The sequence below is a fragment of the Oncorhynchus keta genome, chromosome 31 (assembly GCF_023373465.1).
Source record: "Oncorhynchus keta strain PuntledgeMale-10-30-2019 chromosome 31, Oket_V2, whole genome shotgun sequence".
Classification (NCBI taxonomy): domain Eukaryota; kingdom Metazoa; phylum Chordata; class Actinopteri; order Salmoniformes; family Salmonidae; genus Oncorhynchus; species Oncorhynchus keta.
Window position 1 is genome coordinate 1,559,471 of NC_068451.1, and position 23,240 is coordinate 1,582,710.

General features: G+C 42.8%; 3 protein-coding genes across 3 annotated transcripts; 1 reads left to right on the forward strand and 2 right to left on the reverse strand.

Annotated features, from left to right (window-relative positions):
• Positions 1-509: 509 nt before the first annotated feature.
• On the forward strand, positions 510-3,222 carry clec3ba (C-type lectin domain family 3, member Ba). The gene is made up of 3 exons (XM_035745338.2): positions 510-782; positions 991-1,089; positions 2,298-3,222. The coding sequence occupies exons 1-3, from the start codon at positions 689-691 to the stop codon at positions 2,696-2,698; spliced, it is 594 nt and encodes a 197-aa protein (XP_035601231.1). The 5' UTR covers positions 510-688; the 3' UTR covers positions 2,699-3,222.
• A 5,822-nt stretch (positions 3,223-9,044) lies between these two features.
• On the reverse strand, positions 9,045-14,742 carry LOC118364184 (calcium homeostasis modulator protein 5-like). The gene is made up of 2 exons (XM_035745479.2): positions 13,898-14,742; positions 9,045-13,622 (listed from the first exon to the last, which is right to left on the reverse strand). The coding sequence occupies exons 1-2, from the start codon at positions 14,438-14,440 to the stop codon at positions 13,233-13,235; spliced, it is 933 nt and encodes a 310-aa protein (XP_035601372.1). The 5' UTR covers positions 14,441-14,742; the 3' UTR covers positions 9,045-13,232.
• A 252-nt stretch (positions 14,743-14,994) lies between these two features.
• On the reverse strand, positions 14,995-19,399 carry LOC118364183 (calcium homeostasis modulator protein 6-like). Its single transcript, XM_035745477.2, has 2 exons — positions 18,741-19,399; positions 14,995-17,720 (listed from the first exon to the last, which is right to left on the reverse strand). Exons 1-2 carry the CDS (start codon positions 19,284-19,286, stop codon positions 17,283-17,285), a joined length of 984 nt encoding a protein of 327 aa, XP_035601370.1. The 5' UTR covers positions 19,287-19,399; the 3' UTR covers positions 14,995-17,282.
• Between the last annotated feature and the right edge of the window lie 3,841 nt (positions 19,400-23,240).

The following is a 23,240-nucleotide window of genomic DNA, read 5'->3' on the forward strand; positions in this document are numbered from 1 at the left end:
GCCAAACCTTGTCCAGCTCGCTGAGAACAACCAGATGCAGGGTTTATGGAGCTCCCAACCCACCCAACACATAGACCATTGGAGCCCCTGGAACAAAGGAAACATACTCTCTGGACCTCAGCCAGTATTCGACTACAATTATAACAGATGTCTATAAAGAGTGCCCGAGTTTACTAATACAACTTTGTCACATTTTGTTATGGTAATAAATGGATAGGCTAACAGTTATAGGCCTAATTTATACAAGATTATACTAATTCTGCTTTGATCATTTAATTCTAATAGCCCGACAACTTGTTGTTCAATTTAGAATACAAGGTGCAGGGGGAAATACATAGGCCAATGATAAAATAGAAAACGGCCCTTAAATGTTTTATTATGGGAACCAAAAAGGAAACATATGGGTAACCTATGTTAACACATAGAGCTAATGTCACCCCCGCCTCAACAGGGTTAACAAGTCATCAATGAACATCCTGCTCCACCCCTTGTCAAAAGAAAACGGGAATAAAAGAACAAACGCCAGTTTGACATCTGTAAAACATTTGTTCTCTCAAAAGTTGAGATTTCCTCTGTCAACTCCCAGAGTGCCGATTCTCGAAACATATTTCTCCTGGCTAGTAGTGGCAACATAAACAGTCGTTTACACATCATATCGGTGGCAATATAGGCTACTAAGATATACACCATGCATGTCAGCGGTGTGCATTTGTTGTTTTGCCTTCTCCTCGGGCAATCCACATTCCAACAGACCTCATCTGAGAAAAAGGGCGGAAAGAAAGGTAGGACACATATTTTATCTCTATGTGGAAAGAATATATATATATTTTTTTTAAATAAATGCTCAATATGTTTGAGTCAATGTTAGTTTATCATTTACTTTGGGTAGATAAGAGGTTGAGCACAATACTGCTCAACCATAAACCATCCTCCTTGGTACAGTTCTAGTTGTAAAACTTTGTTGATTCTTCTCCAATTTCTTCAACATAGGTGCTGAAAATAATGCTGCCATTGAGGAGCTGAAGAAACAGATTGATAACATAGTGCTGGAGTTGAATCTATTGAAAGAGCAGCAAGCCTTGCAATCAGGTGAGGGATATGTTACTGTTGATATTGAAATTGTACTCTAATCTCAGTGAAGCATAGTGAAAATGCAAGTCACAAGTGATCTGGGTGTCCTATTCTATTGTGGTGCCCTGAAGCGATCTTAGAGACCACTTCACAGGACAGGGAGCACCTGTGCCCTGCAACAGGGAATGTAATTGAATTGGTCAAGGTCAAGGGAAGTTGTTGAGTCTGCATTCAATTTGGGGTGTTGCCTTAACATGAATACTTAAAGTACTAACAGAAGGATATGTTATGTTCAAACAGTTGATCTAGATTATAAAGTATGCCCATAAAGTATGCATGTATTGATATGAACAGTTCCTTCAGAAAGTATTCATACCCCTTGACTTGTTCCACGTTTTGTTGTGTTACAGCCTGGATTTGTTGTTTTGTTCTCATCCATCTTTCTACAATACCCCATAATGACAAAATGAAAACATGTTGTTTTTAGAGATCTTATCACATTTATTGAAAATGAAATACAGGCATATCTAATTTACATCAGTATTCATACCCCTGAGTAAAACATGTTACAATCACCGTTGGCAGCAATTACAGCTGTGAGTCTTTTCTGGGTAAGTCTCTAGGAGCTTTGCACATCTGGATTGTACAATATTTGTGTCACGGATCCCCCCCTGCTCATTCCGTTCACCAGCTCCGGAGGTCTACGTAGACCGGCATTTTAAAGCGCCACTGAACTGGATTCATTACCACCAACCCCGGACTGTCTTGTCTCATTACGCACACCTGATTCCCATTCCCCCTGATTAGTATGTGTATATATGTGCCCTCTGTTCCCCATTGTCCTTGTCGGTTATTGTTACCATGTCCGTTGGTCTTGTGAGCACCTGTTCTGTTGTATCGGCTTCCATGCTGCGTGTTATTGTGCACTTGTTTTCCGAGTCTCGTCCCGTGTATTATTTAGAGGTTTACACCTCGCTCTTTTGTTTGGGGCGAGAAAATTAAACCCCCTATTATGTAAATTCAGGCTGTAACACAACAAATTGTAGAACAAGTCAAGGGGTGTGAATACTTTCTGAAGGCATTGTATGGCAGTACAATACATATGAATGGATCTGAGAGCCACAGTCTCTGCCATTATCTTGTGTTTTAATCCAGTGTTTTCTGTGACGATGTTGTGGATATTGGGCTATACAAATAATCTAACTTTGATATACATTTTCTTCCAGTTTGCCTGAAAGGCATCAAGATTATTGGCAAGTGTTTCCTGGCCGACGCCGCTAAGAAGATCTACCACACAGCCTACGATGACTGCATTGCTAAAGGGGGCACAATCAGCACCCCTTTGACAGGGGACGACAACGATCAGCTTGCTGATTATGTCCGCCGGAGCATCGGCCCTGAGGAACACATATGGCTGGGCATCAATGACATGGTGACCGAGGGGGAATGGCTCGACCAGGCGGGCACCAACCTGCGCTTTAAGAACTGGGAGACTGACATTACCAACCAACCAGACGGTGGACGTACCCACAACTGTGCCATCCTTTCCACCACTGCCAATGGAAAGTGGTTTGATGAGAGCTGTCGTGCAGAGAAGGCGTCTGTCTGCGAGTTCAATATCGTCTGAGAGCCAACTACTTTTGTTCTGTTGTATCAGTCTTAACACCTACACTATATGGAAATATAATGCATGCACAATCATCTTTGTAATATCTGTATTATAACCTGTCTCAGCACTGAAATGTGGAACCAACATGATTAAAAGTAACCTATACTACACAAAAAAAAATCCACTGCTGCATGCTGCACTGTTTATACATGAATATTTTGTGTATTTTATTAGGATCCCCAATGGCGACAGCTAGTCTTACTGGGGTCTGACAAAAACCGAAAAAGACGTTACAGAAAAAATACTTTACACTTTACATGCATTTAAAAAATATTAACATGTAGTGTGCGTGTGTGATTGCGTCTATCATTTACACATACATGTCAGTATATACACAACAAGTAGGTCACATGGGAGATAGGCGTTGTGTGGCGAGGTGTTGATTTATTCGTTTTTTTTTAAACCCGGTTTGCTGTTCACTTGCGCTATATGAGATGAAAGTGAGTTCCATGCAATCATGGCTCTGTATAATACTGTGTTTCCTTGAATTTGTTCTTGACCTGGAGACTGTGAAAATAACCCTCGTGGCATGTCTGGTGGGGTAAGTGTGTGTGTCCGTGCTGTGTGTAAGTTGGCTATGCAAACTAATTGGAATTTACAGCACATGAATGTCACTTATGAAAACAAGAAGCGATGCAGTTCTTACTCAACTCTTAGCCTCCTAGAGAGACTGGCATGCAGTACTCTTCTTGTGTTGTGTACAATCAAGCTCCAATTTGTAGCACCAGTCATGGAGCTTTATTCTGATAGAAACAGCACAAACTTGCACGACATGCAATGCACAGCTCACCATCCAACTCTGCATGTGGCGCACGCTGGTTTGGTGCTTGTTCACTGGACAATGTAGTTAACAAAATAATATAACAATTACAATTTACAATATAATATTTTGAACAATGTCCCTGATAGAAACAGCACAAAATTGCACGTCATGCAATGCACAACTCACCATCTAACTCTGTATGTGACGCACTGGGGCGGCAGCGTAGCCTAGTGGTTAGTGTTGGACTAGTAACCGAAAGGTTGCAAGTTCAAATCCCCAAGCTGACAAGGTACAAATCTGTCGTTCTGCCCCTGAACAGGCAGTTAACCCACTGTTCCTAGGCCATCATTGAAAATAAGAATTTGTTCTTAACTGACTTGCCTAGTTAAATAAAGGTTCAAAAAACCTGTACAAAATAGTGTTCAAATAACATTTACAAACAAATTGATATAAATTGTACATTTAAATCATCACTTGGTAGTATAAAAATCACTTTTGACGTGCAGTGCTTTGCAACCAACAATTTACCGCTGGTTTGGTGCTTGTTCACTGGGACGATTCTAATGAAACATCCTCCCTCGTCAGCAAGCTACGCAAACCAGCCAATAAGATGCCATGTTGAGTAGGTGAAGGCAAGACAAAACTAAAACCAATAACCCATTGGCTTAACAATAAAGTGGCAACGGCGAATCACCAATATAACCCTGTTACACTCCCCCCTACTGAATTCCACTTGCAAACAAGTGCGTAACTGATCAGGTAAGGAACGGTCTGCGTTTGGTTAGGCCAGTACGGATATCGTAAGCAGGCTGGTCAATTAGCTCACTCACTACACTGTTACGGTCTTGGTCAGATTCTTGAAGACTCTCTGATCAAGGCAGACCTTCCAGCTGCAGTATATCATCCACAGAATCCAAAGGTGGAATATCCTGAGCATCCAAGGATCGAACATCACCCTCCAGGCTTGTGTCACCTGTTCCTTCAAAAGACAACTCCGACACCCACACTTTTGTTTATTACTCAGCACCATCATCCACTGCAGTGTCCATGGCAGGTGAGACCACAAGGCCATCATTCATATCCTCAGACTCTGTTAATCCAGACATGTCTTTTCCCTCATCAACGGCAGCATGAGGAAGAAAGTTGACTGGCATTATCAGGTTGCGATGTACCGTCTTCTCCTGTCCAGTAGAGCTGTTCTGAATCTTAAAAGTGTGACTGTCAGCATTCAATCCAGTGACAAGGTAGACAGTATCCTCCCAACGGTCAGCGAGCTTCCGCTTTCCCCGCTCCCCCTTGTTAGCCAGCAATACACGATCCCCAATCTCCACTGGTGCTCCTCTGACTCTTCTGTCATAAAGGTCAGCATGCCTCTTCAACTGCTTCGCTGCAGACACCTGTGCTGTATTCATGGCTTCTTTCAGATCTCTCCTCAAAGACTGAACAAACTGGTCAGCGCCTGAGGCCATCTGTGCTTTGCTCTCGTCGGCAGGGCCCGGATCATGTTTCCAGTTTGACCTTGAACTGCTGGGCTCAATGAGAACAGCACTGCCCGCTGATAGATTCTGAGTGCTTCGTAGTCTGCCCCAGACTAAGTGCTCCTGCATAGGCTCTAGTCACAGCCCCTTTTAGTCTCACAGTTCTAACTTTGCCAGGTACTTCACTGTCTCTCCATCTCTCCACATTAGCCAGCTTGCTATCCTCACCCCCGTCACACACAGGAGTATAAACCTTCTTCCAGAGATCTCCATCCGTCTTCAGGTGGCGGATCAAGTGCTTTAGGATATTGCTGCCCAAGATGAGGTCATCACTCTGACCTTCAACCACCAGTGTAGGCACGGCAACTCTACATCTGTACACCTCCATCTCCAGCTCACATACTCCCAAAGGCCTCGTCTTCAACCCACCACAAACCAACCAAGACTACCTCTGTAGGAATCAATGATGGACTTTTCAACACTCCTGCATGCAACAGTTCAGGTAAGACCCTAGAGCTCAAGGTACAAGCCATGGACCCACTGTCAAGCATAGCTCTCACTTCCACTTCTCCTCCTATTAACACCTTGGCATAGAATAAATCATCATATGGGGAAAGTCTCTGTGTGTTCTGCATTATGATACTCTTCTCAGTCTCCATTTCGTCACAAACACTTTTATATACAGACTCCAAATCAACAGCTCTCACCGATGGGGACTCTACAAAAGGGCCAACACTCTCCCCTTCTACATGCAGGCCTACTAGTTTTCCGGGAGCTGAGCAGTGATTACTGTAGGGACTCCACCAGCTGTGCTCAGAGCTGCGGCCTTGGGTCACTGAGAGCTTGCGTGGCCAGCTACATGACAAAGAAAGCAGAGGTGATTGGCCCTGCAGTGAAAGTAAGTATCGTGTCCTGCATGCCCACACACTTCACATGGCCCATTAGACTTCACTTTGCTCCTAATCCCCTTTTGGAACTTACGGTCAGACTGTTGTGGCCTCTGCTCCAGCACACGCTCCAGCATTGCAAGGATACGTTTCATGGGCTCAGCTGAGCCCTGAATAGTCTGAGCTGGGTAAGGCAACGCTTTGGGTACTTCCATGTGGGTTCTCACAGCAGGCATGGTGATTGGCAAGACAGCACCAACTTCCTGCTTCATTGTTGCGATGGCTGAGGTCACCTTAGAAAGGTGAGAGTACCTCCGCTGTATTCATCCAACCTCTCATGGACATCTGCAGCGGTCCACTGCTGTAATGGCGTGCACGTTTCAGCATTAGGGCAATGTCTGATGAACATGACTGTGAGCTCACGAGACGGGTCTTCAACATTTTTTTCTGTCTCTTTAGACAATCTTCAGCAACCTCCATAGCCCTGTTCAGTCTGAGCCAATATTCAAATGGTTGTTCATCAGTCAGAGGTAATGTGGCATAAAAGTCAGTAAGGGGCATGCTTGAAAAAACCGTGTCACTAAAATGTTGTTTCATTATGTCAAAGATGGGACTCGGGCCTTTAGATAAATCAATGGAGGGATTGCTGCGTATGCCAACTTTAACAACATCGCGGGCCCTTCCCATAAGCCTGCCCATAACCTCAACTGCTTGGTCCATCACAGACACGCCCCTCTTACGCATGTAAACCATGACCATATCCTCCCACTCATGCACTGTGCACTTTTCAGAGCCATCCCCCCGAAAGTACACCGGTTCCCTGATATCAGACTTCAATACCAGGTTCAGGCCTGACACATCCATACCCCTAGAGCTGCATGCATTCCCCATAATACTGTCCCCAACAATTGCCTTTGACTCCAAACAGGAGGCAATGTTCTCCCCAATGGAATGACCAATCTGCTGTACTATGTCTGCTATGAAATCCATGGAGACCTCCCCACTCCCTGTATTTGGCAAAACTCTTTCATACACATCCTTGGGCGTTTCCATGGGTAAACTATCATCAATTCTCCCAAAACCCTTTGGCATAGGTGTAGAAGAAACTGGAATTTTGGCTGAACCCCTACCAACAGATGGTGACAGATTAAATGTCAGGAAACCCAAACCTCTCCCAACATCTTCCATCTTGACAATGGGAAATCAACACACTAATTAAAATGTAAATAGCAAAAAACATGTATATTTTTAACCTCACTTCAAAATCTAACCTATATCTAGTACACTGGTAAAACTCACCCTACATATTTCAGATATACGATAATAAAACGCTGCAGTAGCGCCCTCTTGTGGCGAAATGCAATATCCCATAAACTGCACCAGCAACGTCTTATCTGATTCTTCAACGGCAACCACTGCGAAGTTCTGAGATGGAAATCCAGTGACCGATGATCCAATCCAGAAGAATGGCCACTGCACCAGTGTAACAGTACTCTTCTTGCGTTGTGTACAATCAATCATCGACACCAGCTCCAATTTGTAGCACCAGTCATGGAGATGTATTCTGATAGAAACAGCACAAAATTGCACGTCAGATACTTAGATACTTGTATGCTTGTATGCTCAGTCAGATTATATGCAATGTAGGACACGTTAGATAATATCTTGTAATATCATCAACCATGTGTAGTTAACTAGTGTTTCTTATAAGATAAGTTTAATGCCAGCTAGCAACTCACCTTGGCTTACTACATTCGCATAACAGGCAGTCTCCTTGTGGAGTGCAATGAGAGAGAGGCAGGTCGTTATTGCGTTGGACTAGTTAACTGTAAGGTTGCAAGAATGGATCCCCCGAGCTGACAAGGTGAAAATCTGTCGTTCTGCCCCTGAATAAGGCAGTTAACTCACCCGTTCCTAGGCCGTGATTGAAAATAAGAATGTGTTCTTAACTGACTTGTCTAGTTAAATAAAGGTCTAAAAAAATCAATGTAAATAAATAAATCGGCAAATCGGCGCCCAAAAATACCCATTTCCGATTGTTATGAAAACTTGAAATCGGCCCTAATTAATCGGCCATTCCGATGAATCGGTCGACCTCTACACTGTATACAGTACCTTGTAAGCGTTTGTATCTGTCATGTGTGAATGTTGCTGTTTATATGTTTACTACAGTGTATATCTTTATCTTATCTGACTTGCCACAACTGAAGTTCCTTCTGTAAAAATTAAGTAATTCAATCCAATACCTGTGTTTTCACAGCACATTCAAGATAGGAAGCTATATTGAATCCAGATATGCCTCTCTTGGCTGGGGTCCATATCCAGATCTTGATCTGCTGAAAATGTCACATGTGCTTCTGCAACGCCCTCTACTGCTCATCCTGTGTCTCCGTGACCTGCCACCACTCGCCCAGTACTCTCTCCCTCTCCCTCTCTCTCTGTGTGCGCGGAGACAGGTGTGCTGGAGTCAGAACAGATCCCCACCAGCTGCAACCTGTTCCATAATCAAGACCTCTACAAATACTCAGCCCTGCCACTTCTACGCAACTGGATCATAATCCCTGCTCAGTCGGTCCATGTTCTAGCCGTTTGTTACTGTTCAGATCCTGCTATCCTGTTTTCCTTGCCTGATGCTGTTTTACTCTCCGCTACAGTTCTGCCCGCTCTGACTCTGGTCCCTGTCTCCTGTCCCAAGTCTTGTCATCGTGCTCCTCTGTCCTGGATTCCCCACTCTACTACCCCCTTGAATTCCCCTCCGGACCTTCTTACCCTGTCTCAACCCCTCTCGCTCCAGCCTCAGCCTCCACACCTGGTTTCCAGCAGCCCGCCCAAGATTCCCCTGACTTCATTCCATCTCCCCCTGGGGTTCAGTAAATACCTTGGTTACTTCATCCCAGTCTCCTCATCTGAGTCAGCTCTTGGGTTCCCCTGTTCCACCCCACATAACAGAAATTAAGGACGATTTCTGATGCATTTCTGAGTTTTCAGCACGTGCTCAATAATTTGACAATTATGAAATCAATTTTGTCTTTCATTCACAAATAATTTTGGATTCCCTCCGATATCATACATAAAATCATTTGGTGGCTGGACATTTCGAAGTCAGATTTAGCACATTTTCAATCAGACTGTTAAGGCTGTGTAAGGGAGGCGAAGTCAGGTGCAGGAGAGCAGAGTAGAGTAAACAGGCACAACTTTTATTCTGTTCAACAATAGGCACAAGAAAATGACATAAGTGCCCAAAAACACGGAACATAAACTATAAAAGTATCGCGCGTAAACATACACCGTTAACAATGAACAATTACACACAAAGACATGATGGGGAACAGAGGACTAAATACATGTAGATTGATTGGGGAATGAAAACCAGGTGTGTATGGAACAAGACAAAACAAATGGACATATGAAAAATGGAGCGGTGATGGCTAGAAAGCTGGTGATGTGGATCGCCGAACGCCGCCCAAACAAGGAGAGGAGCCGACTTCGGCGGAAGTCATGACACAGACCTACAAGATTGAACTTTAAAATATACAGTACCAGTCCAAAGTTTGGATACATCTACTCATTCAAGGGTTTTTCTTTATTTTTTACTATTTTCTACATTGTAGAATAATAGTGAAGTCATCAAACTATGAAATAACACACATGGAGTCATGTAGTAACCAAAAAAGTGTTATAAAATAATAATATATTTTATATCTGAGGTTCTTCAAAGTAGCCACTCTTTGCCTTGATGACAGCTTTGCACCTAAGCGGGTATCAGGTGCGTGTCTTGAATGTATCTCACCCCAAATATCTCCCTGGTAGCAGGAAGATTTTGTAGGCCCGGATTGGATGCATGTAGAAACTGTCCCATTACGGAGAATCTGGAGAATCTGTGTATCTGGAGCATGTCTATTCCATATAAGGCATTGAATAAAAGGTTAGATATCCGTAAATATATAGATAAAGATATCCCTTGATATTGACTCTTTTCACCCAGTGAGTATGACTCGCGGGCCGCTAACAACCTTTTAGGCCTACACCTTGTTCAGTGTTCTAGCTAACAACCTGGTAACTTACACTAAATAGAAAAATTGTGCTTTTACACAACATACAAACCTAATTTTCCACAAATGCCTTTGTAAATTTCAATGACAGGTATTTGTATCAACATGAGGTTTTTGTAATAACCAAATGTCTTAACAGGGTTACATATTCATATCTAGGCCACATGCTTCAGAAGTAGCTGGAATTCATATAGGCTATAAAGTATCTCAATCGATTTTTCTCCTGAATATTATATTATGCTTTTTAAGTTGGAAGCATTAGTACTCAAGGATTAATTTTTATTTGGAGCCCTGCCTATAAATAGATATGAAAACCAAATATGGAGATAATTTGGCCATTAAAGACATACATGATCCCATCCCATCACTTCCATTGACTGCTAGCTTGTGGTGGCTAAAGTTATCCGAAGTTTGTAGTGGCTGTTTAATTAAAGAAAACCGAACCAGAGCTACACTGAGTGTACAAAACATTAAGGACACCTGCTCTTTCCATGACCTAGAACGACCAGGTGAATCCAGCTGAAAGCTATGATCTCTTATTGATGTCACTTGTTAAAACCACTTCAATCAGTGTAGATGAAGGGGAGGAGACAGGTTAAAGAATGATTTTTAAGCATTGAGACAATTGAGACGTGGATTGTGTAAGTGTGTCATTCAGAGGGTTAATGGGCAAGTCACAAGATTTAAGTGCCTTTGAGCGGGGTATGGTATTAGGTGCCAGGCACACCGGTTTGTGTCAAGAAATGCAATGCTGCTGGGATTTTCATGCTCAACAGTTTCCTGTGTATATCAAGAATGGTCCACCACCCAAAGGACATCCAGCCAACTTGATACAACAGTGGGAAAGCATTAGAGTCAACACGGGCCGTTATCCTTGTGGAACGCTTGCGACACCTTGTAGAGTCCATGCCCCAATGAATTGAGGCTGTTCTGAGGGCAAAAGGGACAGGTACAACTCAATATTAGGAAGGTGTCCTTAAAGTTTTGTACACTCAGTATATAGCTACTTTTCAGATTTTTGTCAAAATAAATGAGCTTTCTGACCTTCCAAGACTGAGGAAACAAAGCAGTCAAAGGTTATGGAAGTTATACATGACGTAATAGAGAGCTGAGATGAGAGGCACTTGGTGCCCGAGGCCCTCGGTTGTCTGAGAAGGCAGGTCTAAACACCTACAGTGTCTCAGAAAGTAGTCACACCTTTGCTTTTTCCACATTTTGTTGGGTTACAAACTGAATTTAAAATGGCGCCGGAAGAAATGGCAGCAGTTTTATGTGCGCCCAATGAGAACTTCAAGGTCCTTGGTGTCCACATCAACAACAAACTAGAATGGTCCAAACACACCAAGACAGTCGTGAAGAGGGCACGACAAAGCCTATTCCTTCTCAGGAAACTAAAAATATTTGGCATGGGGTCTGAGATCCTCAAAAGGTTCTACAGCTGCAACATCGAGAGCATCCTGGTTGCATCACTGCCTGTTACGGCAATAGCTTGGCCTCTGACCACAAGGTACGACATAGGGTAGTGCGTATGGCCCAGTACATCTGCGGCTAAGCTGCCTGTCATCCAGGACCTCTACACGAGGCAGTGTCAGAGGAAGGCCCTAAAAATGGTCAAGGACCCCAGCCACCCCAGTCATAGACTGTTCTCTCTACTACCGCATGGCAAGCGGTACCGGAGTGCCAAGTCTAGGACAAAAGGGCTTCTCAACCGTTTTTACCCCCAAGCCATAAGACTCCTGAAGAGGTAATCAAAATGGCTACCTGGACTATGTGTTCCCCCGAAGCCCTTGTTTTTATTACACACTCTGGGACTTCTGTTCCTGCGGCGGTCCTCCGGAGAGCCAGTTTCATCATAGCGCTTGATGGTTTTTGCGACTGCGCTTGATGAAACTTTCAAAGTTATTGAATTTACCTCATGAAGCTGGTTGAGAGAATGCCAAGAGTGTGCAAAGCTGTCATCAAGGCAAAGGGTGGCTACTTTGAAGAATCTCAAATCTAAAATAGATGTTGATATGTTTAACACTTTTTTGGTTACTACATGATTCCATATGTGTTATTTCATAGTTTTGATGCCTTCACTATTATTTTACAATGTAGAAAATAGTAAAAATAAAGAAAAACCCTTGAATGAGTAGGTGTCCAAACTTGAGACTGGTACTGTATGCAAATGAGATATTTCTGTATGACATTTTCAGTACATTTGCAAACATTTCTAAAAACATGTTGTCATTACGGGGTATTGTGTGTAGACGGGTGAGAAACAAAATCAATTTAATCCATTTGTAATTCAGACTGCAACACAACAAAATGTGGAACAAGTAATGGTGTATGAATACTTTCTGAAGGTACTATAACCACACTGATATGGCTGCATTCTCCCCCTCTTAGTCAAACATGGTGGAATATGGACCGTTTTTACACACAAACTCACCACCCTAAAATGTTTGTTTTTTTATCAGGCATGATGCAACATGTCCTAATAATGTTCTATGTACATGTTAATTTAGTGCTTACACATTACATGGTAGGGATTTTACAGATGTTAGAAAGGAGAACGAAAAAAAATTCTATGTTTTTGTAGAATCCAGTGAGAATATCCCTTATGTCATACATGATTTATTACCTCTTAATGTGTGAGTTATTGACTACTATTGACGTCAATAATTGAACAGGACGGTAGTAATGGCAGAGTTAGTCCCAAATTAACATAAAATATAAAGTGAGCTGCTTCGCTTGTACTGCCATAGAAAGACACTTTATGGTGCTCAGGTTGTCATAATAATGTAAACATTGAGTTGGGTAAACATTTCAAGCAAATTGCATGGTACAACTCTGTCATTCATGTAGCATTCATATTGTGGTGCAATGTAACACAAAATACCCAATTTAAAACTATACAATTACAATAGCTCTCCTACCATTATGTACCAGTAAAGTGAATGAAATGCTTCAAAGGCATGTCAATGAGAGGTAGAGGAGACTTTGTCAAATCAAAGTGTTTGTTATGACAGGGACATTGCGTCAGCTAGTGTTCATGACCATTCACGAACTGTGGGTTCCAGCAGACAAGAAGCCCTACTGTTTCACCACTTCTGCAATTGCTGCATTCTTTGGTAAATCACTGCTGTGTCACTGGTAATAACTTTCTGAATGGTGCTCTGTGTATATGTCAGTGCTTTGGGGGGAAATGCAGGCAACAACGCTTCTTCTCAGTCTGTGAGTTACATCTACTGTATTTACTGCATGTCATTTATAAAGGTAAAACAAATAGGATATACTATAATTCATACTCTGCCATTGTCCGCCCCTCGCTCAGCCCATCTCTATGCCGTGCTCCAGCTCCATGACTGGTCTTTTCTCAGGGCTGTAGTCTCGGTCGTCACGCTCCACATACCTCTGCAGGGTGCTGTAGCACTGCTCACTCTTGGAGAAGGTGTAGAGGGCTGAGATCTCCTCCCAGGCCTTGTGGTTGGGGAATGGGAATATTTCCGGGTCACGGTTCTCAAAGAAGCTCTTTAGGTTCCTCTCGGCCAGCTTGGATGCATACTCCATAGCGAATGTGTCAAACTGCTCCTTCTCCTTTTCTACGTAGCGCTTCCAGAAGGTGAGCTGCAGGTAGCTGACCTTTGAGCGGCAGTTTGTGTAGCAGGTCCCAAGGAGCCCTAGAACGGCTGAAATGATGATAATACACCAGCCCAGTATCTGGGGATGTACAGACATGAACCAAAACTTACGCTCACATAAAATGAATAAACAATGCCAACAATGATAATTGTTAACAACAAACATATTCAATACTGTTGCTTTACTCTCAATTGAATTACAAACAGTAAAATAAATCAACGAATTACACCTTCATTTTGGTCTGACTCGTACCAGCATTTGCAGCTGTATCAATGACCCATCGACAGTAAAAAAAATATGACATTCCACCATACAAAAGTCACAAACAGGGTCTGACTGCTGCTTAAACTCACCTGTGACTGAGCGCGGAACATGAGCAACAGTTCCATGTTCTCGTCGCTGGGCAACTTGGACTTGCTGCAGGGCACGCGGGCCAACTCCTCCCGGCACATCAAGGTCTTGTTTTTACAGAACAGATCCACTACCAGGTTATCATCCAGCCCGCTGACGGCACACTCGTAGAAGGTCCCGTTCAACAGTGCCACACACAGCCACATGATAGGGGCCACACAGGCACCGGAGAAGATTTTGACAAACACTTTGAGGCAGCCGAAACAGTTGCCCCTGGGGCATAGCTTAATGGGGTTTAGGCAACAGCCAGTATAGAGGCGCCACAGCCTGCTGCTGAAGAAAAGACCCAGCACCAGAAGCACCAGGCCTGGGCCCAACAGGAAGGTCAGGCCGTATGCAAAGTTCTGGTCGTGGTTGCAGGGGCACTGGAATGAGACCATGGAGAAGATTCGCTCTCCCCCGATGGTCAGGATGGCCATGAAGCTGTAGCCAATGGTGGCCTTCTGGTTCATGAAAAAGCGCAGGACGGTCTGGAAGTTATCCATGGTGTCGACAAGGGGTTTGTCACGCACGCTCCGCAAAAAACAAAATAATGCAAAGAGAATGGAGAATTAGAAGAGGAAAAATACCGCGGTGAAATAGTTTAGACGCAAACGGTTGCGTCTCCCAACACTCACTCCACTCCCTGTGCTGTTTGAGCCGAAGACAAAACACACGGAAGTTCTTCTGAGCCTATTTCTGCCCCTCCCTTTCCCTCCTTCCTGTTCTTTCTCTTTCACTCTTCCTCCTCACCAACTCCTCCCTCTTCTCCTCACTGTATCTCTGTTCCCCACCCTTGTCCACCCACTTAATCCAGTGAGGTTTTCTGCATTCTCCAACTCTCAAACCCCACCCTGATATGTATTTCTTCCTTCTAAATGTCCTTCTCTGTCACTCCCCCTCCTTTCCTATGCGTGGGTAATAAAATAGCAGTGACTGAACTGGCTGAGATCCTGTAGATCTGTTTTTGTACTTCAGACCATGCAGCTGCCATTGTCCTCTCAGAGTGACGCCATATGACAAGTAGTCATGCAGTCTGTCAAAAAAAAAAAACATTAACTTGACTTTAACCAGATTTATTTTGATAGTTATTTGAGCAGCACAGTGATTTCAGCAACACAATGTATTATCTGTATTAAATTCACATACAGCTTGAGCCAGATACAACATTATACAGTATATGAAATCACCCTTTTCTCTCTCTCTCTCTCGCCCTCTCTTTCGTTTTCCCTTTCTCTTACATGCACAAACACGCACACGCATAAACACACACAAACACACAAAGCAATGTGGTATTTCGGCACAAAGGCTGCACTGCATTCATTAGCAGTTGCAAAATGAAATGGGAAATCAACAGTAATGTTAATACTGAGCTATGGAACCTCACGCAGATGCAATATCATGCATACCCGAAAATATAACACAGAGCACAGTTTTATAGACAATCATATAGCTAGCTAGACATTACATTAGACTTGCATAAGACCTACCATTTTTTCAGAAAAAGGAGAAATGGGCAGATCAAACACGTGTTCTGAGTCAGTGGTTGGGAAACAGAAGAGTTTCCTCTCCCATTTCCTGTAGAAGGCTGGGATGAGTTTCTATGCTCTACAATTCCCACAGGATGAAGCTATAATATCCTCACCCTAAAAGGCTCTGAGTGCATTGATTTCTCCCACAGAGCAGCTTTTAACAGGGCTGGACTAGCCACATCAAGGTACCTAATGTACTAAATCAAAATGTATCTTGTCACAAAATGTAAAAAAATACCCTAATGACCAATTTATCAAGGTATATGTTAGTCTTCAGAGCTTTGTGGACCCGTTACCTCAAATTCATTTGCATTGGTGTCAGAAATTAGACCTACCATTTTTTTCAGAAAAAGGAGAAATGGGCAGATCAAACACATGTTCTGAGTCAGTGGTTGGGAAACAGAAGAGTTCCCTGGGGCGGCAGGGTAGCCTAGTGGTTAGAGCTTTGAACTAGTAACTGGAATGTTGCAAGTTCAAATCCCTGAGCTGACAAGGTACAAATCTGTTGTTCTGCCCCTGAACAGGCAGTTAACCCACTGTTCCTAGGCTGTCATTGAAAATAAGAATTTGTTCTTAACTGACTTGCCTAGTTAAATAAAGGTAAAAAATAAAATAAAAAGATACTGTGAGCGTGATGTAATCAGAGGTGGAGGTGAAAAGGTGTTTGAAAGAAAGTCGAGGCACAGGACTCGCTTCCCGAATGACAGTGAGTGGAGTGACATTGAGGCAATAACATAGCAAAAAGTCAAGTTTACTTTCCCCTTTTGGAACAAATTGCTGTATTATCCTCATACTTAAAGTGAATACTTTCATGCTCCTCCACTCATCCAACAATCGTACCATAAGCCTTCTGATACCGATGCAGCACATTTAAGCTTTACACAGAGATACGGATCTAACCATTTCGCTAAGTTATTATTCAATTCAGAGCTGATGTTCATCGCAGTTCACTTGTGGCAATGGTCGGTCTACAGTGCAATAATATAAATAGCAATAACGCAGAAATACGTTGGAGACCAAGCTTGTACGGTCCAACTAAATATTCTTGTGGGTTACCGTCATAAAGATGCTACATATACACTGGCAACAGGGTTTTACTTGAAAGTATTTTGCAGTGCACTAGCTAACAGGAAGTAAATATGCTCCTTGTTTTTAATTTAACTTGGCAAGTCAGTTAAGAACAAATTTGTATTTACAATGACGGCATAGGAACAGTGGATTCAGTGGATTCTGCCCCTTGTTCAGGGGCAGAATGACAGATTTTGACCTTGGCAGCTCGGGGAATCAATCTAGCAACCTTTCAGTTACTGGCCCAACACTCTAACCACTAGGCTACCTGCCGCCCCATTTCATAGAACCAGACCATGCTTTTCCTGTTTAATACCACAGACCACCTGTATGTAGGTCAAGTCTGAGGAGCATAAAAATACTAAAGAGGAAAGAAAAGTAGAACTATCAACTATAAACTATAAACTATAAAAAAATATATATTTTTAAAATCCCTTCTGAGCATAGAATTTCAAATAAAAAACTGCAAGCAGCACTCGTGGTACAGTGAGTGAACTTTCAAGTAACAATCTAAAATTGGGAAGTAATTGTTATTCAAGTGAAGACCTGAGAGTGGTTAATCAGATGTAATTGGTCTTTCTACTGAAAAATCCCCTGATGCACAGCAATAATGATGACGATGATGACGAAGATTAGAACGCTGACAATAATCCTCTATAATGAGTCATGACTTTGATGATAAAAATAAGGATGCTTACAGATAGGGTCATGATAGTGATGCTGTTCCTATGATCATATGCATGCCCAGTCACAGCATCATCTTGCCCTCATCCACAAAGGCGAGCACGGCTGGATTAGCAGTGTATGGACCGTCTGACCTGACAGATGAAATCCTGTGGTCCCTGGCCTCTGCTGGGTCGTGGCACATCTCCACGTACTTGTGCAGGATGCTGTAGTAGTGGTCTCTGGTGCTGAACCTGTAGAGGGACGAGATCTTCTCCCAGGCCTGGTTAGGTGGGGTCGTGACAGGCTCTGGAGGCGTCTGCTGGAAGAAGCTCTTCAGGTTCCTCTCGGCAAGCTTTTCGGCGTGATCTGCCGTGTAGCTTTCCAGCAGGTCGCTCTCCCGCTGGGCATAGACCCTCCAGAACTTCAGCTGCAGGTAGCTGACTGGGGAGTTACACCGGGCAACACAAGTCAGCAGGAGGTTAAAGACCATGATGGAGGCGATCAGTAGCCAACCCAGGACCTGAAATGAAAACCAATACATTCAACACAATATTCAACTATTTTGCTTAACCCCTTACCTGGAATGCCTGAGTTATTGTCACAGTTATAATACAGTATACTGTACTGCTCAAACTCAAACCATATCTATAAAAATAGCAGGTAGCAGGAGAATGTATTAGGGAAGCATACTGTATATGGAACGGTAGATTCATTTCAGAGGTGTGTGTTGGTCAGCAATTCCTCCATCACCTCTTCACATAGGAAGCAGTGTTTCCCGTAGGATTTTTTTCAGCAATGGTGGTAAAGTTAGCATAGGGGGGAGTGGGTGTGGCCAATGGTGCGATCTCCGACCATACATTTTAGAGGCCCTCCTCTTGGCCACAGAGAAAGAATGTAGCTGTTTCAAAGCCCATTTCCTGCAATTCTACACATTTTGTAATGGAGCCATGTTCTTATGCTCTCTGAGTGACTCCAATATTCTATCAAAATCAATGGGGGCTGCCTTATCTTTTCTTAATACTTTATATCTGGTTTTAAACTTTTACATTTACACTGAAAACGTTTTAGCAGCTGCTGCCTGTCACTGCTAAATTCATATAGGGGAAACACTGGGAAGTTTTGTACATTAATGACAACAAGTCATACAGGAACTAAGTCAAGCGGAAGAATAACTGCTATTTTATAACAATGGAAGTAGACTATGCTTTGAGGCACTTCTGCTTTGGGGCATTTTAATGTTGGCATTTCCAAATGAAATGCGATGCAACAAATGCCTTCAAAAAAGCAAAAATGTGTACTTCATATAATGTCCGTTTGAAATATATTACAACTCCCTTAGCTGTCAGAACACATCCAGTGGTGTCATTTAACGTTAGCAGAAATCTGTCAGTCTAATCACCTACACTCCAACAGGCCGTCGACAAAAACAAGGATAGCCCACTAAAACATATTGAAGCGAGTAAAATGGGGCAAAGAAGATATGATACAAATAGATAATTCAAACCATAACTTGGTTCTATTAGTGTGAATATTATCTCACCTGCGACTCAGCGCGGATGGTTGCCAGCACGTCATTGCTGTCGGATTGGGGCACGTGGGTTGCTCTCCCGCAGGGGAATTTATAAAGTTCATCCTGGCACTGCGGACTCTTTCCATCGCAAAGGTGGTTTGTGAAAACCGTTACATTGACGCCAGTCATGGCGCATTCAAAGTAATTGCCATTGAGCAAAGCGACTGCAATCCAACTGACAGGTGCAACTGCTGCTGTCGTGGTGATCTGAAAGAAGACCACCCCACTGGCGCAAACATATTTAAAATGACACAATTTGGATTTGCGTAAACACAAACCTGTAAACAATTTCCATGTTTTATTGCTCATGATGTAACCTAACACCAACAGTGCCAGAGCAGGCACTAAGAGAAACACCATGCCGTAGGAAAAGTTCCAGCCGCTGCAAGGACATTTGAACACCACTGACGAAAATATCTGTTCCCCGCCTGCAGTTAACAACGCAACTAAACCAAACCCGAGACTAGTCTGCTGTTTCTGAGCAATTTTAAGAACCGTTTTGAACTTATCCATCATTCCAGACGCACAGGACTCACAGGCACTTCTGCTGATAGCAAGTCATGGGTGCATATAAATTGACGTGACAGCTATACTTTCAGTTCTCCTGTCCTCTCCGGCGCGCATACAACTCAGGATGTTGTAAACATGAAGTCACTTCACTAGGCTACAGTTTATTTATGGATGATACAATGAGGGTATTCTATTAATTCCCAGACCAGCCCCCCAGATTGTCATGCGCCCCAAAAATCTGAATGGGGGTGGTCTGGATGGGTGCTTGCCCCACATCTATAAATTGGAGAATTGAGCATTTTTCAAACACCTGAAACAGCCTTTTTTCTTGCAATCTAGAGGCATAATCTTTATGCTTAATTAAAAAATATATGTTATTTTTTTCTGCATATCTTAGGCACAGCTCTTGAGCTGTCTATTTTTTTTTAAAGAAACAAAATATGCTTCTCTGCATCGTATGCTTCTCTGCATCGCTGTTAAAATCTGGGTAAAAGATGGAAAGGAAGGTGAGTCTTATTCAGTGCATTTAGTAATTGGTTGCTTTTAGAAAGTCTACCAACCTTGCCAGCAGGCATGCCAGCTAAAATAGTTAGACAAGCTAGCTAATTTGATTGATGTCCTTCCTGGTCGCTAGTTAGGAGGTTGGTAGATTGAGAACCTATCTGGGTTAGCGAAAGCCAATTTCATAACATTTCTAGGTGGCTAGTAGAATTACAGAGAAATAAAACAATATTTGCCTTCGGAGAGTATTCAGACTCCTTGACTTTTTCCACATTTGGTTAAGTTACATCCTTATTCTAAGATTGATTAAATGTTTTTTTCCCCCTCATCAATCTACACACAATACCCTATAATGACAAAGTAAAAACAGGTTTCTAGAAATGTTTTTTTTTAAATACATAAATATAATATTTACATAAGTATTCAAACTCTTTACTCAGTACTTTGTTGAAGCCCAAATTGGCAGTGATTACATCCTAGAGTCTTCTTGAGTATGATGCTACAAGCTTGGCACACGTGCATTTGGGGAGTTTCCCCCATTCTTCTCTGCAGATCCTCTCAAGCTTTGTAAGTTTGTATGGGGAGCATTGCTGCACAACTATTTTCGGTCTTGATCCGGTTCATGTCCGAGCTCTGGCTTGGTCACTCAAGGACATTCAGAAACCTGTCCTGAAGTCAATCCTGCGTTGTCTTAGCTGTGTGCTTAGGGACGTTGTCCTGTTGGAATGTGAACATTCACCCAAATCTGAGGTCTGAGTGCTCTGGAGCAGGTTTTCATCAATGATCTCTTTGTACTGTACTTTGCTCCATTCATCTTTTTGACGTTGGGTGATTGTGAAGGCCAGGTCATCTGATGCAGCACTCCATCACTCTCTTTCTTGGTCAAATAGCCCTTACACAGCCTGGAGGTGTGTTTTGGGTCATTGTCCTGTTGAAAAACAAATGATAATGCCACTAAGCTCAAACCAAATCGGATGGCGTATCGCTGCAGAATGCTGTGGTTGCCATGCTGGTTAAGTGTGCCTTGAATTCTAAATAAATCACTGACAGTGTCACCAGCAAAGCACCCCCACACCATCACACCTCCTCCTCCATGCTTCACGATGAGAACCACACGTGCAGTGATCATTCATTCACCTACTCTGTGTCTCACAAAGACACGGCGGTTGGAACCAAAAATCTCAAATTTGGGCTTAGCATCCCAAAGGACAGATTTCCACCGGTCTAATGGACATTCTTCGTGCTTTTGGCCCAAGCAAGTCTCTTCTTATTATTGATGTCCTTTAGTAGTGGTTTCATTGCAGCAATTCGACCACAAAGGCCTTATTCCCCCGTCTCCTCTGAACAGTTGATGTTCAGATGTGTCTGTTTCTTGAACTCTGTAAAGCATTTATTTGGGCTGCAATTTCTGAGGCTGGTAAATCTAGCAAACTTATTCTCTGCAGCAGAGGTAACTCTGGGTCTTCCTTTCCTGTGGCCATTTTCATCGTTGCGCTTGGTGGTTTTTGCGACTGCAATTGAAGAAACTTTCAAGTTTCCGGATTGACTGCCCTTCTTGTCCTAAAGTAATGATGAACTGTCATTCTTTTTGCTTATTTGAGCTGTTTTTGCCATAATATGGACTTGGTCTTTTACCAAATAGGGCTACCTTCTGCATACCACCCATACCTTGTCACAACACAACTGATTGGCTCAAACATATTAAGAAGGAAAGAAATTCCGCAAATTAACTTTCAACACGGCATATCTGTTAATTGAAATCCATTCCAGGTGACTACCTCATAAAGCTGGTTGAGAGAATGCCAAGAGTGTGTAAAGCTATCATCAAGACAAAGATTGTGTAAAGCTATCATCAAGAAAAACACTTTTTTGGTTACAACATGATTCCATATGTGCTATTTCATAATTTTCATAATTTTGTCTTCACTAATTATTCTACAATGTAGAAAATAGTAAAAATAAAGAAAAACCCTTGAATGAGTAGGTGTGTCCATTCTTTTGACTGGTACTGTTTGACTGTCTCACGCCCTGATCTGCTTCACCTGTCCTTGTGCTCGTCTCCACCCCCCCCTCCAGGTGTCGCCCTTCTTCCCAACTATCCCGTGTATTTATACCTGTGTTCTCTGTCTGTTTCTTGCCAGTTCGTCTTGTTCGTTCAAGCTAACCAGCGGTTTTCCCTGTCAGCTCCTATCATTATCCCAGCCTCCCTTTCCTCGTCCTCCTGATTTTGGACCATTGTCTGTCCTGACCCTGTACCCGCCTGACCTCTCTGCCTGTCCCTGACCCTGAGTCCGGCTGCCGTCCTGTACCTTTGCCTTAACCTGGATCTTCAACCCCTGCCTGCCTTGACCTGTCTTTGTCTGCCCCTGTTGCTACAATAAACATTGCTACTTCGACAGTCTGCATCTGGGTCTTACTTTGATTCCTGATAATATGTGTATATATATTTAAATAGGACAAATCTGAAGGGACAGGTGGCCATGTGCCCTATAGGCATGATGCCTCTGCTCCTGTCTTATCTTGGGTCCTGTGTGATCTCATGTAGTCTCTCTCTCTCTCAATGCTCGGCTATGAAAAGCCAACTGACATTTACTCCTGAGGTGTTGACCTGTTGCGCCCTCTATAACCATTGTGATGATTATTTTACCCGGCGGATCATCTATGAACATTGAGACATCTCGAAGAACAATCTGGCCTTAATGGCCATGTACTATTCTTAATCCATATCTGATTTAAATCTGTTCTTTTTCCTCCAGTGTGAACAGAAAGCACATGGAATCAGATATTCAAGTCAGACTGATTCATAGCCGGGTAAAATTTATTGGCTCTCAAGTGGTTTTTAGAATGTTATTTGGCAAATCTTGTTGCTTGCTAGCTACTCTGTTGACCATTTTGACAAGAACACATGGTAGCTAACAAGCTTGCTAATTGTTTACAAACAAATGAGTGAATGTGGTAGAAAGCTCAACATCTACCTAGCTAGCTAGTTGACTGCTGTGGCTAGCCAAAACGGACTTGTTTTGAAAGTTGGATCGTCTTATCCTTTGAAGCTTTAAAAGTGTTCTTACACTATGATTTTGAACATTTAAAGCAGCTGGGAAACGTCCATGGCAGGCATTGTTGTCACCTTAGCTTGCTACATAACTTCTGAGCGATAGGAAGCACAAGCACCACCAATCGATCTACGCCACTGCTCACACCCGTCATTACTATGACAACTAGCATAGTCAGGTCAGCAAACTACTGCTGTCTGAACACACACAAGTCCGATTTGGTATTTGTATTTTGTTTTTATCATGGATCCCCATTAGCTGCTGCCAAAGCAGCAGTTACACTTCCTGGGTTCTGGCAAAATGAAGGCAGTTATACAATTTTAAAACATTACAACACATTCATAACAGATTTCACAACACACTAAGGCCCCTACTCCACTACCACATATGTATAACACAAAATCCA

Excerpts from the sequence above, each read along its gene's own strand:
- clec3ba (XM_035745338.2), top strand. The coding sequence starts at position 689 with ATGCATGTCAGCGGTGTGCATTTGTTGTTTTGCCTTCTCCTCGGGCAA. Across the intron at positions 783-990 it reads GAAAAAGGGCGGAAAGAAAG|GTGCTGAAAATAATGCTGCC; the intron begins GTAGGACACATA and ends TCTTCAACATAG. Across the intron at positions 1,090-2,297 it reads GCAGCAAGCCTTGCAATCAG|TTTGCCTGAAAGGCATCAAG; the intron begins GTGAGGGATATG and ends ATTTTCTTCCAG.
- LOC118364184 (XM_035745479.2), bottom strand. The coding sequence starts at position 14,440 with ATGGATAACTTCCAGACCGTCCTGCGCTTTTTCATGAACCAGAAGGCC. Across the intron at positions 13,623-13,897 it reads TGTTCCGCGCTCAGTCACAG|ATACTGGGCTGGTGTATTAT; the intron begins GTGAGTTTAAGC and ends GTACATCCCCAG.
- LOC118364183 (XM_035745477.2), bottom strand. The coding sequence starts at position 19,286 with ATGATGGATAAGTTCAAAACGGTTCTTAAAATTGCTCAGAAACAGCAG. Across the intron at positions 17,721-18,740 it reads CCATCCGCGCTGAGTCGCAG|GTCCTGGGTTGGCTACTGAT; the intron begins GTGAGATAATAT and ends TTTTCATTTCAG.